The sequence below is a fragment of the Harmonia axyridis genome, chromosome 6, assembly GCF_914767665.1.
Source record: "Harmonia axyridis chromosome 6, icHarAxyr1.1, whole genome shotgun sequence".
NCBI classification, from domain to species: Eukaryota; Metazoa; Arthropoda; class Insecta; order Coleoptera; family Coccinellidae; genus Harmonia; species Harmonia axyridis.
Genome location: NC_059506.1, coordinates 12,522,609 through 12,540,241, shown reverse-complemented (window position 1 = coordinate 12,540,241; position 17,633 = coordinate 12,522,609). Strand labels below are relative to the sequence as shown.

The 17,633-nt window shown below is 36.4% G+C and overlaps 1 protein-coding gene and 1 long non-coding RNA gene across 2 annotated transcripts; both read right to left on the bottom strand.

The window, feature by feature from the left end:
• Positions 1–12,233: 12,233 nt before the first annotated feature.
• LOC123682781 lies at positions 12,234–14,742 on the bottom strand. Its single transcript, XM_045621562.1, has 2 exons — positions 13,270–14,742; positions 12,234–13,201 (listed from the first exon to the last, which is right to left on the bottom strand). Exons 1-2 carry the CDS (start codon positions 14,735–14,737, stop codon positions 12,396–12,398), a joined length of 2,274 nt encoding a protein of 757 aa, XP_045477518.1. The 5' UTR covers positions 14,738–14,742; the 3' UTR covers positions 12,234–12,395.
• Positions 14,743–15,298: 556 nt separating this feature from the next.
• Positions 15,299–17,586, bottom strand: LOC123682832. Its single transcript, XR_006747887.1, has 4 exons — positions 17,372–17,586; positions 16,988–17,052; positions 16,503–16,644; positions 15,299–16,441 (listed from the first exon to the last, which is right to left on the bottom strand). It is a non-coding gene; the product is annotated as an uncharacterized LOC123682832 (long non-coding RNA).
• Between the last annotated feature and the right edge of the window lie 47 nt (positions 17,587–17,633).

Sequence of the window (17,633 nt, the reverse complement as noted above, 5' to 3'; positions counted from 1 at the left end):
GACTTCTGTTGTTGATTTCATTTGTTTGTTATTTCCTTCAATGTTTCTTACTCTAACATTTTTCATCGTTTTGCAGAGGGACGAAAGCTTGACACACGTGTCTAAGGAAACCACTTTGGTATAAGGGACTGTTCGCATTCCCTTTTTTTTGTTTAATAAACAGTTATTCAAGTAAGCCATTCCACATTGTTGATTTTCTTGGACTCGGATGTCACGCAGGTAGCTATAATCTCCCACGTGGTAAGGTCAATTGCTGCTGTAACCACAATTGGACGGCTGACTTCTGTTGTCGATTTCATTTGTTTTTTATTTCTTTTAATGTTTCTCATTCTAACAATTTTCATTGTATTGCACAGGGACGAAAGCTTGACACACGTGTCTAAGAAAACCACTGTGGTATAAGGGACTGTTCGCATTCCCTTTTTTTTGTTTAATAAACAGTTATTCAAGTAAGCCATTCCGCATTGTTGATTTTCTTGGACTCGGATGTCACGCAGGTAGCTATAATCTCCCACGTGGTAAGGTCAATTGCTGCTGTAACCACAATTGGACGGCTGACTTCTGTTGTTGATTTCATCATTTCATCAAGTAAGCCTCCAATGTTTCTTATTCTAACTCTTTTCATCGTATTGCAGAGGGACGAAAGCTTGACACACGTGTCTAAGAAAACCACTTCGGTATAAGGGACTGTTCATATTCGCTTTTTTTTCGTTTAATGAACAATTATTCAAGTGAGTCATTCCACATTGTTGATTTTCTTGGACTCGGATGTCACGCAGGTAGCTATAATCTCCCACGTGGTAAGGTCAATTGCTGCTGTAACCACAATTGGACCGCTGACTTCTGTTGTTGATTTCATTTGTTTGTTATTTCCTTGATCGTTTCTCATTCTAACACTTTTCATCGTATTGCTGAGGGACGAAAGCTTGACACACGTGTCTAAGGAAACCACTTTGGTATAAGAGACTGTTCGCATTCCCTTTTTTTCGTTTAATAAACAGTTATTCAAGTAAGCCATTCCACATTGTTGATTTTCTTGGACTCGGATGTCACGCAGGTAGCTATAATCTCCCACGTGGTAAGTTCAATTGCTGCTGTAACCACAATTGGACGGCTGACTTCTGTTGTTGGTTTCATTTGTTTGTTATTTCCTTCATCGTTTCTCATTCTAACACTTTTCATCGTATTGCTGAGGGACGAAAGCTTGACACACGTGTTTAAGGAAACCACTTTGATATAAGGGACTATTCGCATTCCTTTTTTTTTTTGTTTAAGAAACAGTTATTCAAGTAAGCCATTCCACATTGTTGATTTTCTTGGACTCGGATGTCACGCAGGTAGCTATAATCTCCCACGTGGTAAGGTCAATTGCTGCTGTAACCACAATTGGACGGCTGACTTCTGTTGACGATTTCATTTGTTTTTTATTTCTTTCAGTGTTTCTCATTCTAACAATTTTCATCGTATTGCACAGGGACGAACGCTTGACACACGTGTCTAAGAAAACCACTGTGGTAAAAGGGACTGTTCGCATTTCCTTTTTTTTGTTTAATGAACAGTAATTCGAGTAAGACATTCCACATTGTTGATTTTCTTGGACTCGGATGTCACGCAGGTAGCTAGGTATTTGTAGTTAAATATGGCGGACGAAGAAGATGTGTTGTCGGATGTCTCCGATAAAAATGATAAAGATTCACAATATTTCAAATGTTGTGCTACCAAAAACTGCAAGTTTAAAGTGTGTATACTTTGTTTTGCGATATTTCATCAAGCTTGTGCGAAAAAAAAACCAAATCTGAAATTTCTAACGGGAAATAAAGTAATTTGTTGCTATGGATCAAGTGAAATCGAAGAAAAACAAACAGAAGAGATGAAATCAGATAACAACGCAATGGAGATAGAGATAATATATCTTAAGGAATTGCTGAAAGAATCAAGGGATAAGAATGAAATATTGAAGTTTAACAACTCTTTACTCATAGATAAAATTAAAACACTTGAAATCAGGGAATCCATAAAAACAAAGGTAAACATCAATGAAAAAATACCACTAATAACGTTAACAGAGGATGAGTCAAAAACGCAAATACCAAATACAGGAACAACAGAAACCTACTCATATGCAAGAGCGACAAGATCAGCTACTATTCAACAGAGGGCTCCACAAGAAAACCTGCAAGCAAGAAAAATTTCGATTCATAGACCTTTGCATATGGAAACATCAATCACAAATGACAATGACAATATAACCTCCAATTTAAATAAGCAAAACACAACAAAAATAATAAATAGAACAGGGCAAAACAATCAAAATGAAACAGAAGAATTTACGGAAGTCAATCGTCGAAGAAATAATAGGATTAAATACCAAACAAAAAACATTAAGAATCTAGGAACTGCTGAAGTTTCGGATGAAGCAAATAAAACTGGCTTTTCTGGAGGTGAACGGAAAGTGTGGCTATACGTCTATCGTGTGAAAAGAGTTGCAAATGAAACTCATATTAAGGATTATCTTTTGAAGAAACCTGGATTCCATGGAGATTCAATCACGGTCAAAGAAATTCCAAGTGAAGAAAATCAACTCAAGCGATTCGTTGTTACGGCTCCTCTTGAAAAGAAGGATGAAATGTATAAACCGGAATTTTGGCCTAAATATGTTGCTGTGAAGCGGTTCGACTTTGAGCGTCATCGTCAATTTCTTAATGGACAAAGTGGACATTTTTTATGAAGACAAAAACTCCAACGGTTACAACAACAAAAAGACAAAATACGTATATATCATCCAGCTTGATACTTCAAAACCTACAGTCAATTGCAAATTGTGTAGATGAGGTAGGTGTCTTATTATCTGATAATGCAGACTGTGTTGCATTCGCAGTTACTGAGCACTGGCAAACGGAAGATCAACTGAGGGCATATAGTATCCCCAACTTCAAATTAGCAACATATTTTTGTAGAGAAAAAAATGAACATGGTGGTGTTGGAATCTACATGAGAATTGGATTCGAATACAATGTAAAATATGAAATTAATAAAATATCCAAAAAGAAGGTATTTGAATGTGCAGGTGTTGAATGCAAAATTGGAATTGAAAACTATATCATCGTAAGTGTATATCGACCACCCATAAGAGAAAACTTAAATGAGTTTTACCAAAAGCTGGAGACCTTACTGGAACTTTTAGTGATGGAGAAGAAAATCATCCTCATTGCTGGTGACTTCAATATCGATCTGAAAGATGACGCTGTGAATATTCACAGAATGAATCTGCTATTGAATGGATATTCATTTACCTATGTGGTGAATGAGTACACAAGAATTACTCATAAATGTAAGTCATGTTTAGATAATGTTTTTACTAACTCTATTAACATAGATGAAGTGAGTATCATGCAGACTAATATCTCTGATCATATGGGAGTCAAAATAAATTTCTCAACAAATACGAAACAAAATAAAATATATAAAAACATCAGATTGTTTTCCGAAGAAAATTAAATTAAATTCAAAAAACAAATAGCTGAACAAGATTGGTCCAACATATATAACATCGCTGCAAATGAAGTAGATGAACAATGGAATCTTTTTGTGAATACCTTCATAATGCATTTTGATGAATGCTTTCCACTCAGAAAAAAGTGTGTCAGCGGAAAATCATTAAAATTTAAACCCGATCAGGAAATACTGGATTTTAAAAATAGATTGAGTATATTGGAGACTATTATGCATTATCATCCTGAAATAAAATTACTTTATAATAATACCAAGAAAAAATATCAAAAGTTACTGGCAAAGAAAAGAACTGAAAAATATGAAATCAGTATTTCCCAATCTGATAATAAAATGAAAACAATGTGGAATATTTTCAATGAAATTACGGGTAGAGATAAAGTAAATGACACTTTCATTAGTGGAAATCCTGAAAGAGTAGCTAACATGTTTAATGAGTACCTAACAACAAATGTACCTATTTTGCCCGTAAACGTATTATCATGTGATATCCCTAGAGCTTCACGATCAATATTTTTGACACCTGTTACACCAGGAGAAATAGAAGAACTAAATAAACAAATTAAAAATAAACATTCTAGTGGAGATGACGATATACCTATTAGTTTCATAAAATTTTGTATAAAAAATTTAGCAGAAGTACTATGCTACATAATTAATAATTCCCTCTCATATGGTATTTTTCCTAGTTAGTTGAAGATATCTGTGATTTCACCAGTTTATAAAAAAGGTGATCGCGAGTCTTTTGGAAACTACCGACCCATCAGTGTACTACCAAGTTTCTCAAAATTTTTTGAAATGGCAATGTGTAACCGTCTAGTTAACTTTCTATTGGAGAACAATATACTGAATGATAACCAACATGCATACATAAAAGGAAGATCCATAATGACAGCTACTATTCAATTCACTGAAAATATAATAAAATCGTTCGAAAATAATGAGATACTTCTAGGAATATCTTTAGATCTATCAAAAGCGTTTGACTGCCTTAATCGACCACTTTTGTTAGCAAAAATCGAAGCTTACGGAATAAGGGGAACTGCTTTGAAATGGCTAGAATCATATCTGAATAACAGAAAGCAGAGGGTTAAAGTTATGAAAAACGGAAAAAGTACGAAATCAGACATAAAAATTAATTATACCGGTGTACCTCAAGGAAGCATATTAGGCCCTATTTTGTTCATTTTGTTCACAAATGATATGGAACGAGCATTGATGTCCGATTCGAGTCTTCTCACCAATTATGCAGATGATACAAATTTGTTGGTTGCTGGATCCACCTACCCAAACTCAATAAATGAAGCCAGTATTTCGTATAATAAAATCGAAGACTGGATTGAAAGGAATGGTCTTCTTTTGAGTCAGGAGAAAACTACCACTATTTTCTTTAGAACCAAACAACAAAGTATCACAACACCATCACAAATACAATTGTCAAATTTGAGCATGAGACCTGAACATTGTACTAAATTTCTTGGTATGCAAATTGATGAACATCTGAACTGGAACAACCACATTATAAGTACAGGAAAAAAATTAAATTCAGTCAGCTATAGCATAAGAGTCATTAGTAAATATTTAAATGAAAATTGTTTAAAAATTTTTTATTCCACTAATTTTGAGAGTTTGATGAGGTTTGGTTTGATTTTCTATGGATCGGATTCAGGGGTGTTGGAGATTTTCCGTATTCAAAAGAAAGTCATAAGAACTATATTTGGACTCAAACACAGAGAATCGTGTAGAGGTATATTCAGGGAAAATCAGATTATGACAGTATTTGCATTGTATATATATGAATGTTTATTTTATTTATTCAAGAATAGAAATAAGTTTGTATACAGTAGTTCCGTCCATGATTACAGTACTAGACATGTAAATATTCTTTATCCTGAACAAAGATTAGTCAAATATGAGAAACATCCAACTTATGTAGCAATAAAATTTTTCAATCAATTACCGGATAATATGAAAAGAAGTACAACACTCAATAAATTTGAGGATGATGTGAAAATTATGCTCATTAACATGGAACCTTATTCCATTCATGAATACAAAATCAAAGAAGTGAGGATTTAACAATTCTGTTAGTTGACACTATTCCATCTAATGTACTGTATTGTATGTAATGTATTATATTGGACATTCTTTCGGAATAAAGATCTTTAGCGAGTCTTTCTCGAGCTAATATTTAGGTGCGCCCTCTCCCGGGGGCATTGTGTTTCGTCCCGAGATCGCTGGTGGACTCTTCAGTTAGGCTATCCAGCGATCTCTGCCTAAGACACACCTTCCCACACTATCGGGTGAGAAGTGAATCGGCTGCTTTGCGTCGACCCCTTTGAATACGCCGGGGCCGATGTTGTGTGGCGCATTACGACCATGGCGCCATCTCTGAGCAAACCGAGTCACCACAGATCATTATTTATTTATTTATTTATTTTATAATCTCCCACGTGGTGAGGTCAATTGCTGCTGTAACCACAATTGGACGGCTGACTTCTGTTGTCGATTTCATTTGTTTTTTATTTCCTCCAATGTTTCTCACTCTAACATTTTTTATCGTTTTGCAGAGGGACGAAAGCTTGACACATGTGTCTAAGGAAACCACTTTGGTATAAGGGACTGTTCGCATTCCCTTTTTTTTGTTTAATAAACAGTTATTCAAGTAAGCCATTCCACATTGTTGATTTTCTTGGACTCGGATGTCACGCAGGTAGCTATAATCTCCCACGTGGTAAGGTGAATTGCTGCTGTAACCACAATTGGACGGCTGACTTCTGTTGTCGATTTCATTTGTTTTTTATTTCCTCCAATGTTTCTCACTCTAACATTTTTTATCGTTTTGCAGAGGGACGAAAGCTTGACACACGTGTCTAAGGAAACCACTTTGGTATAAGGGACTGTTCGCATTCCCTTTTTTTTGTTTAATGAACAGTTATTCAAGTAAGCCATACCACATTGTTGATTTTCTTGGACTCGAATGTCACGCAGGTAGCTATAATCTCCCACGTGGTAAGGTCAATTGCTGCTTTGACAATAAATGGACGGCTGACTTCTGTTGTTGATTTCATAAGTTTGTTATTTAATTCAATGTTTCTCATTCTAACACTTTTCATCGTATTGCACAGGGACGAAAGCTTGACACACGTGTCTAAGAAAACCACTTTGGTATAAGGGACTGTTCTTATTCCCTTTTTTCTGTTAGATGAACAATTATCCAAGTAAGCCATTTCACATTGTTGTTTTTCTTGGTCTCGGATGTCACGCAGGAAGCTATAATCTCTCAATTGGTAAGGTCAATTGCTGCTGTAACCACAAATGCACGACTGACTTCTGTTGTTGATTTCATTCGTTTGTTATTTCCTTCAATCTTCCTCATTCTAACACTTTTCATCGTATCGCACAGAGACGAAAGCTTGACACACGTGTCTAAGGAAACCACATTAATATAAGGGACTGTTCTTATTCTCTTCTTTTTGTTTAATGAACAATTATCCAAGTAAGCCATTTCACATTGTTGTTTTTCTTGGTCTCGGATGTCACGCATGTGGCTACAATCTCTCAATTGGTAAGGTCAATTGCTGCTGTAACCAAAACTGGACGGTTGACTTCTGTTGTTGATTTCATTCGTTTGTTATTTCCTTTAATGTTTCTTACTCTAACACTTTTCATCTTATTGCTGAGGGACGAAAGCTTGACACACGTGTCTAAGGAAACCACTTTGGTATAAGGGACTGTTCGCATTCCCTTTTTTTTGTTTAATGAATAGTTATTCAAGTAAGCTATACCACATTGTTGATTTTTTTGGACTCGAATGTCACGCAGGTAGCTATAATCTCATACGTGGTTACGTCAATTGCTGCTGTAACCACAAATGGACGGCTGACTTCTGTTGTTGATTTCATTTACTTGTCATTTCCTCCAATGTTTCTTATTAGGCCATTCCACATTTTTGATTTCCTCCCACGTGGTAAGGTCGATTGCTGCTGTAACCAAAATTGGACGGTTGACTTCTGTTGTTGATTTCATTCGTTTGTTATTTCCTTCAATGTTTCTTACTCTAACACTTTTTGTCGTATTGCTGAGGGATGAAAGCTTGACACACGTGTCTAAGGAAACCACTTTGGTATAAAGGACTGTTCTTATTTTCTTTTTTTTGTTTAATCAACAATTATCCAAGTAGGCCATTCCACATTGTTGATTTTCTTGGACTCGGATGTCTCGCAGGTAGCTATAATCTCCCACGTGGTAAGGTCAATTGCTGCTGTGACCACAATTGGACGGCTGACTTCTGTTGTTAATTTCATTTGTTTTATTATTTCCTTCATCGTTTCTCATTCTTACACTTTTCATGGTATTGCTGAGGGACGAAAGCTTGACACACGTGTCTAAGGAAACCACTTTTGTATAAGGGACTGTTCGCTTTCCATTTTTTTTTGTTTAATAAACAGTTATTCAAGTAAGCCATTCCAAATTGTTGATTTTCTTGGACTCGGATGTCACGTAGGTAGCTATAATCTCCCACGTGGTGAGGTCAATTGCTGCTGTAACCACAATTGGACGGCTGACTTCTGTTGTTGATTTCATTTGTTTGTTATTTCCTTCATCGTTTCTCATTCTAACACTTTTCAATCGTATTGCTGAGGGACGAAAGCTTGACACACGTGTCTAAGGAAACAACTTTGGTATAAGGGACTGTTCGCATTCCCTTTTTTTTGTTTAATAAACAGTTATTCAAGTAAGCCATTCCACATTGTTGATTTCCTTGGACTCGGATGTCACGCAGGTAGCTATAATCTCCCACGTGGTAAGGTCAATTGCTGCTGTAACCACAATTGGACGGCTGACTTCTGTTGTTGATTTCATTTGTTTGTTATTTCCTTCATCGTTTCTCATTCTAACACTTTTCAATCGTATTGCTGAGGGACGAAAGCTTGACACACGTGTCTAAGGAAACCACTTTGGTATAAGGGACTGTTCGCATTCCCTTTTTTTCGTTAAATAAACAGTTATTCAAGTAAGCCATTCCACATTGTTGATTTTCTTGGTCTCGGATGTCACGCTAGTAGCTATAATCTCCCACGTGGTAAGGTCAATTGCTGCTGTAACCACAAATGCACGACTGACTTCTGTTGTTAATTTCATTTGTTTGTTATTTCCTTCTATGTTTCTCATTCTAACACTTTTCATCGTATTGCACAGGGACGAAAGCTTGACACACGTGTCTAAGGAAACCTCAAGGATTTGTTCTCATTCCCTTTTTTCTTTTTGATGAACAATTATCCAAGTAAGCCATTCCACATTGTTGATTTTCTTGGACTCGGATGTCACGCGGGTAGCTATTATCTCCCACGTGGTAAGGTCAATTGCTGCTGTAACCACAAATGCTCGACTGACTTCTGTTGTTGATTTCATTCGTTTGTTATTTTCTTCAATGTTTCTCATTCTAACACTTTTCATCGTATTGCACAGGGACGAAAGCTTGACACACGTGTCTAAGGAAACCACTTTGGTATAAGGGACTGTTCTTATTCCCTTCTTTTTGTTTAATGAAAAATTATCCAAGTAAGCCATTCCACATTGTTGATTTTCTTGGACTCGTATGTCACGCAGGTAGCTATAATCTTTATCCTTTATCCTTTATCCAAGTAAGCCATTCCACATTGTTCATTTTCCTGGACTGGGATGACACGCATGTAGCTATAATCTCCCACGTGGTAAGGTCAATTGCTGCTGTAACAACAATTGGACGGCTGACTTCTGTTGTTGATTTCATTTGTTTGTTATTTCCTTCAATGTTTCTCATTCTAACACAGCTTGACACACGTGTCTAAGGAAACCACTTTGGTATAAGGGACTGTTCTTATTCCCTTCTTTTTGTTTAATGAACAATTATCCAAGTAAGCCATTCCACATTGTTGATTTTCTTGGAGTCGGATGTCACGCAGGTAGCTATAATCTCCCTCGTACTAAGGTCAATTGCTGCTGTAACCACAAATGCACGACTGACTTCTGTTGTTGATTTCATTTGATTGTTATTTCCTTCAATGTTTCTCATTCTAACTCTTTTCATCGTATTACACAGGGACGAAAGCTTGACTTACGTGGCTAAGGAAGCCACATTGGTGTGAGGGACTGTTCTTATTCCCTTTTTTCTTTTTGATGAACAATTATCCAAGTAAGCCATTCCACATTGTTGATTTTCTTGGACTAGGATGTCACGCAGCTAGCTATAATCTCCCACGTGGTAAGGTCAATTGCTGCTGTAACCACAAATGCACGACTGATTTCTGTTGTTAATTTCATTTGTTTGTTATTTCCTTCTATGTTTCTCATTCTAACACTTTTCATCGTATTGCACAGGGACGAAAGCTTGACACACTTGTCTATGGAAACCACATTGGTAAAAGGGACTGTTCTAACTTCATTCTTTCTGTATAATGATCAATTATCCAAGTAAGCCATTCCACATTGTTGATTTTCTTGGACTCGGATGTCACGCAGGTAGCTATCAGCTCCCACGTGGTAAGGTCAATTGCAGCTGAAACCACAAATGCACGACTGACTTCTGTTGTTGATTTCATTTGTTTGTTATTTCCTTCAATGTTTTTCATTCTAACTCTTTTCATCGTATTACACAGGGACGAAAGCTTGACTTACGTGTCTAACGAAGCCACATTGGTGTGGGGGACTGTTCTTATTCCCTTTTTTCTTGTTGATGAACAATTATCCAAGTAAGCCATTCCACATTGTTGATTTTCTTGGACTAGGATGTCACGCAGCTAGCTATAATCTCCCACGTGGTGAGGTCAATTGCTGCTGTAACCACAAATTCACGACTGACTTCTGTTGTTAATTACATTTGTTTTTTATTTCCTTCTATAGTTTCTCATTCTAACACTTTTCATCGTATTGCACAGGGACGAAAGCTTGACACACGTGTCTAAGGAAACCTCAAGGGTTTGTTCTCATTCCCTTTTTTCTTTTTGATGAACAATTATCCAAGTAAGCCATTCCACATTGTTGATTTTCTTGGACTCGGATGTCACGCAGGTAAGTAGATAGGCAACACGGGTTCCAAGCCACTTTCGAGGAAAAATACATGTAAATTCCCATAAGGAAATCTAAGGTCGATTTTAGCGAAACGGTTACCTTTTGAGATTTTCTAAGTTCAGTTCAAGGTCATTCTCATAATCTGAAAAATTTTCAACTTCGTGAGGAATCGAACCTGGGACTCTTTAGTCGTGAGTACATTGTCTTAACCACTAGACCACTCGAGTTGTTGGAAGTCAGCGATGATATGTTGGTCTATAGTTAAGAAGTGACGTAATAGGTCTCCTATACGTGCTAGGTGAATATTTCGAAAGTGCGATTTGGCGCAATCGCTGATAAGGATGACCACACCTGACCGCAGGCGCTGATAAGGATGACCACACCTGACCGCAGTCACTCACTGACGACCTTGTTTTTTCATGATGATATGTAATTTTTAAAAAAAACTCGAGATTCCTCCGTTCGGATTCGAACTTGGACACAGCTTCCTGTGTGTCTGTAATCTGACGTCAGCCTGTTGGATCTCTCGGCCACACCTCGCGACGACGGTAATATCTGTACGAAATGTGTATGTAGAAGGATGGAGAAGGTGGGGGTGGGGGGGGAGAGAGAGACAGACAGACAGACAGACAGACAGACAGACAGACAGACAGACAGACAGACAGACAGACAGACAGACAGACAGACAGACAGACCCCCCGCCAACCCCCCGGGGACCCGGCGGACCCCCGGTGACCCGGTAATGGGGGTGATCTGCCCCCCTGGTGGTCTGGTTTCCGGGTCACCCGGTGACCCGGTAATGGGGTGATCTGCCCCCTGGTGGTTTCGCTGCTGCTCGTCGGGCAGCACAGACAGACAGACAGACAAACAGACAGACCCCCCTGCGGGGGGACCCGGCGGACCCCCGGTGACCCGGTAATGGGGGTGATCTGCCCCCCTGGTTTCCGGGTCACCCGGAAAGCTGGCCACCGGGCGACCCGGTGCCCGGCGGTTTTTCTAGTGATAATGATAAGAAACATAGACTTTTTGGGGGACTGATGAGTGTGTGTGAATATAATTCAGAAGTTAACTCGATCAGTACCCGACAACTGCTTGAAAAAATGGAAGTGTACGAGTTTAAAAAATCTAAAATTTTCCATAGATATCTTTGTCAAGAGTTGCATTTTGCTCTAGTATATCATGACAGTGAATTATTTTCGAGAATTCTATCTGATATAGGATTATTCACACCAAACTCTGTTTTTCAAGAACTCGTACAATATGTTGCACCGAGGACAATTATACAGCAAGTTTTCGACCATAAAAAGAAGAATGATGCGTTCATCTACGATCTCCAATCATCTTTATTGAATCAACAACAAGTGACATTAAGTGAAGTGAAATATATTCTGGAAGATTTTGGAAATGGGTTGTTGCCATATGACATAGTGAACGTTCAGATGTTGTTAAATAGATTATGTCAAAAAAAAAGGACATGACTGTATCAGATTTTTATATATATCATCCTATTTTTTCATATCTTGATGTCACAAACGGAAGCGTTATGATTGCTAATTATGAATATACAGGCTGTGGAGATCCAATTGTGTTCGGGAATAAAAGGCCATCCACTTATAATACGTTTATTCCATAAAGTGTTTTTTCATTTGAAGTAAGAGGTGTTTTACATATTTACAAATAATTGAATTTGGTTATTTATTATACAATTAGTGGAAAACAATTACAGAGTGTTACATAGTTAATAGTGTTTCCAATATAGTAATCTTCTTCCTTGGCTCATCAGGTTCTTCTGTTTTTCGTTTGTTGATGGAATAATGGTCCCAGGGTAGTGTTTAAAAGGTTCCAGATACTAGATATCGTTTGTCATCGTGAGGGCTGAGAGCGATCTTCTCTTGGGTCAACGAATACACATTATGCTCTTTTGATCGGATCAAATTTTGTGAAATAATCTTATGCTTCCATGTTTCCAGACATTCTATGTAATCATCGAAACAAATGTTGTTCTTTACAATAGATTTTTTAATTCCCTTAGCTTTCTTCGTGATACCATAATTTTGAGCCATAGATTCAATTTCTTCAGGGTCATGCCCTTCTTTCTCCCATTGTCGTTTCTTCACATCAATCTCATCATTAGAATTTTTGACTGTATATAGTTTAGATCTGAGGCCTACATAATCAGTCATCGGAATACCCTCATTCTCATCCTTCATCATACCCAATACCTTCTTATTCACTTGTGGAATACCATAAGGGTTATTTTTAGGGTAGTCTGAGGTATCAAATCGTGTATGGCAATCTCGTCTCATCACCTCATAAGGATCTTCAAATAACTCATAAATGAGCGAGTCGGTATCAGTATATAGTATGGTACATCCCTCTCTGAAAGTTCCTTTCATATAGTCATAATGGAAATCATATATAGTTGTCTTAGCCAAGTCTAGGATACACATCCCCACGTAAATTGGTTTATTTAAATATACTTCTAGTTTTTTGAGTTCAACTGCGACCAAGTTTTCATCAAAAATAATAGAATTCTTGAACTCGGGTTTGGAAATGTAAGCTTCCGCTCCATAACGTCCTTCCCATTTCGTTAGCAGATGAACATTCACCCTCTTTCGGATATTCTCCATAGTTTTGCCTATAACAATACAGAAAAATGTATTTAGATATTTGTATAGGAAATCATATCAATATAATTTAACTTACCAAAAACAGCATTGTTCATCAATTTGAATAAATTCTTCTCAAACTCATTCTTTGCTTTCTTCCTCAGCTCAGTATTGAGATCAATATATGATTTTAGCCAAGCAGATTGTTTGAACTTGAGTACTCGATGAATTTTTGTTGGTATAAGACCATTCCTCAATGCCTGCTTCAGGTTTCGATAGTGGATAATATATTTCTTCTTAGATTTCAAAGTAGCCATAAGTTTCGCATTTTGTTGAGATGCATAACAAGGCGTTCGAGTTTTAGAATCATTATGTTCAGGACAGAAGGGAAGATCTTTATGTTTATCGTGTAATTCCCTGGGATATTCAAGATCCACTTCTAAAATATATCCTTCAGAAGCATCATCTGGAATTTGTGTTACATCAATATTTGTATCAGACCATCGGAAACCTCCATATGGTAGATGCTGTGACATTGCCCATCCATATTGATTATTCACATCAAAGTACATGAGATAATTTTCGGGTTTAGTTGGATCATAATTAGGTAGGTACTTGTTGTTTGCATGAGCTCGCCGTTTTCCACAAACCTGCGATAACCCACCACGAATACCTTTTTCAACAAACAGAAACATATCCACATCTGTGAGAAGTTCCAATTCCTGTTTTGTATATTTCAACATTGCATCCCACGTATATCCCGGTAAGGTGAAATAATGTGTTGGATCTAATCCATAAGTTTTATGGCAGCTTGAACGAAATTGTTCAAATACATCAGCTAATAAAAGGATATCTGTTTTCATGTAAAGATCGCTGTATTCACCCAAATTCTGACATTGAAATTTATTCCATACTAGTTGAGCTCTCATATAGTTTCTTCGAAGACATTTCTCACCTTCCAATTTATTATAGAAAGCATCAATTGGTGGGAGAGAAGTTTCATTGAATCGGTCATTAGAGTCGATATAATCATACGGCATTACCCCTTTCTTTGTGAGAAGACTAATATGCTCCTCAGGTTCATTAGGAAATTGTGATTTGAGGTTGGGAAAATCTTCTAAACCTGAAGATAATCGATCTAGTGAGGAAGACATAAATCGAAAGCTATCGATGAATCGGAAATTGACACAATATTCATCATAGTGTTTAGTGAAGCTGATATACTTTTCCTTCGTTATCGGCAGTAATTCAATCTTTCCTTCCATCCTTGTAGCGATATCTTTTATCACAAAATTGGCATCGTACCCACTTAAATTATGGAACACTACAGGAATCGTGTGGCTATCCTTATAATTGATATTGCATCCTTCATGTGCTGCTCCACGATAATTGTTTTCGGCTAATAGATGATTGTGATCTCGTACTTTTTTCTCTCCAGGTTTGAAACTTTCTTCACAGATATGACAGTGAGTAGCTTTCCGAAATTCGACCTCCTGCTTTGACGTCATATCAATATCATAAGGGCAAAGAAACACTGTTTCAACGTCTTCAGCAAATTGATTCATTTCATCTGCAATTCGCTCAAAATTATTACAATGTGATTAGATGATCGTAAGGTATCATTCGACCTTAGATGTTTTGCAATCTTGGGTGCCTCCTATTTATGATGATTATGATACGCAATTCTAATCAACAGAACACCTCAATTTCATCAAAAAAAATATTACTTAGATTGATATGACCATACTCAAAAGAGTTTTTTGATTGCTTTAGTAATACGTCTATCTGACGTGGTAGTTTGAGTAGTGTATCTATTTTACAGCCTTGTTCGGAAATTCACTGAATTCATATCTTGAAATAGGTTGACTAGGATATGTTAAACTCTCTAATCATCTATTTATTATTCAAACCTACCTCATAATACCTGATAATAGGATTTATCAACAACAAACTATTAGCTGGGAATTTTCATATCTTGATGTCACAAACGGAAGCGTTATGATTGCTAATTATGAATATACAGGCTGTGGAGATCCAATTGTGTTCGGGAATAAAAGGCCATCCACTTATAATACGTTTATTCCATAAAGTGTTTTTTTCATTTGAAGTAAGAGGTGTTTTACATATTTACAAATAATTGAATTTGGTTATTTATTATACAATTAGTGGAAAACAATTACAGAGTGTTACATAGTTAATAGTGTTTCCAATATAGTAATCTTCTTCCTTGGCTCATCAGGTTCTTCTGTTTTTCGTTTGTTGATGGAATAATGGTCCCAGGGTAGTGTTTCAAAGGTTCCAGATACTAGATATCGTTTGTCATCGTGAGGGCTGAGAGCGATGTTCTCTTGGGTCAACGAATAAACGGCGAAATACTGCGAGTTATGAAAACGATTATTTTACAGATAAATGTAGAATGTGTGTCCCACCTTCTAAAAAAATATATATAGTAGTAATTACGCATTGCAGTTTTCGGATATCTCCCCATTCAATCGGATTCTATTGCGAAAAAATAGGAGATATACTCATATCCAATGAAAATGTTACCTTGACCTTACCCAACGTCCTCCCACAAGCTTTTTTTTTTTAGAAAATATTATTTAAAACGACTTCAATCAGTGCTTCATATCCTGAACTATCATTCGAACGAAGCAGCTGATAATTTGTTACAATGTTGCATTTTTATCAGGAATAATGTGGTATCTCTGCATTTCCTTTTTGCGGTGCTTCATATCCTGAACTATCATTCGAACGAAGCAGCTGATAATTTGTTACAATGTTGCATTTTTATCAGGAATGATGTGGTATCTCTGCATTTCCTTTTGCGGTGCTTCATATCCTGAACTATCATTCGAACGAAGCAGCTGATAATTTGTTACAATGTTGCATTTTTATCAGGAATAATGTGGTATCTCTGCATTTCCTTTTGCGGAAAAACGACAGATCCTTATTATTCAAATCAATTACATTTCTGCACAAGGATAGAGTGGTTGCTTTGTGTACATATTTCTATCAATTATTAGAATAATCCGCTATGGAGTAATATTTTATCTAATAAAATAACTATTATATTATACCAGTATGAAAAATGTATGTTAAAGTTGCCACATAAATAAACGAGGAATCATTTAGTAAACATGTATGATTATTTTGTTTCATTGTTTTGATCACATGTCAGCTGATTCTTCGATGTTCATAATTATGCCCAATTGGTATCAATCAATATATCTTTCAAAATTAAAATTAAAAAAATATAAACTAATCAGCATCTGTAAAAATATGAAAAAAATTGATTAAGTACATATATACATAATTCATATAGTAACATACCGTTTAAGACACCATACCGTTATATTGACGTCTTTCTCTATTAATATGTCGTATGGGCCCACCGACCCCAACGATATAAACCCCTCTGGGGTAGGGGACGGGTTTAAACCCCCCCCCCCTCCATGATTATGGTTTGTTGCCTCTGAAATAGAAAATAATTCATAATGAATTGATAGATGATAAAAAATATAAAGCATTACTGAATTTCTAAAAAGGTTGATAACTTTGTAATTATTCTATTGGAGATTACTATAGCCCAGCATAAAAAAGGAATGTTAAACTTTCAGAGATGACAGGGATGACATCTGTGGAGGGTTGTAGCAAATAAGATGTGTTGGGCTATAGTAATAGATAACGACCAATGAGTATAAGGTATGAGAAGAAGGAGAAATTTCAATTTCATTCACATAATGGTAGGAGGAGATAATTAGAATGTATAAGCTAAATATAAAAAATGTGTAGGAAATATTTATAAATTGACTTACCCTTTCCGCATGGGTGAGGTGAGTCCTCACCCTATCCAAAATTTGTGGTAAATATGTGTCTAGGACTGAAAAATTAATAATAACTTCATCAATAAGGTTAAGTGAGCTTTCATTTTCAAAATATTTTGGAGGGAGGTGATAAACTGTTTTTGAATAGTCGGATCAGCAAATTCATAGAAAAAATATACTTATTATACAATAAAATCATCAGATTTCCGAGAATATTTGATTTTTGTGTTGTCACACGGATTTTTTGTTTTTTCTAGAGCAAAACATATTAACCAATGAATCACGCAATTTTTCTATTAGCTCGTAGATGCTAGTAGAAATTTTTCTCAGTTAGGTCGAGTGGAAAAATCTGTACAACTTAAAAAGTCAACTTACCCATTTTTCTTTGCACTCAAAACAACAACTGAGGACTTGGAGCTTGCAGAACCATATTTAAAAGTTCGGTTTTGTGGTTTTTCGTGAGAATCTTTTTTCTAGATTTGCCAGTTATCATATCTTTACCGGTATATAATTAGGACATAGTAAATATTTGCGCCTGCGGTCAGCTATCATGTTTGTACTATACCTTGTATCGTAAAATAACAGATAATGCAGATTTTCGCGGCGGTCAGTTATCTTGTTTTGTAGTTTTGTACCA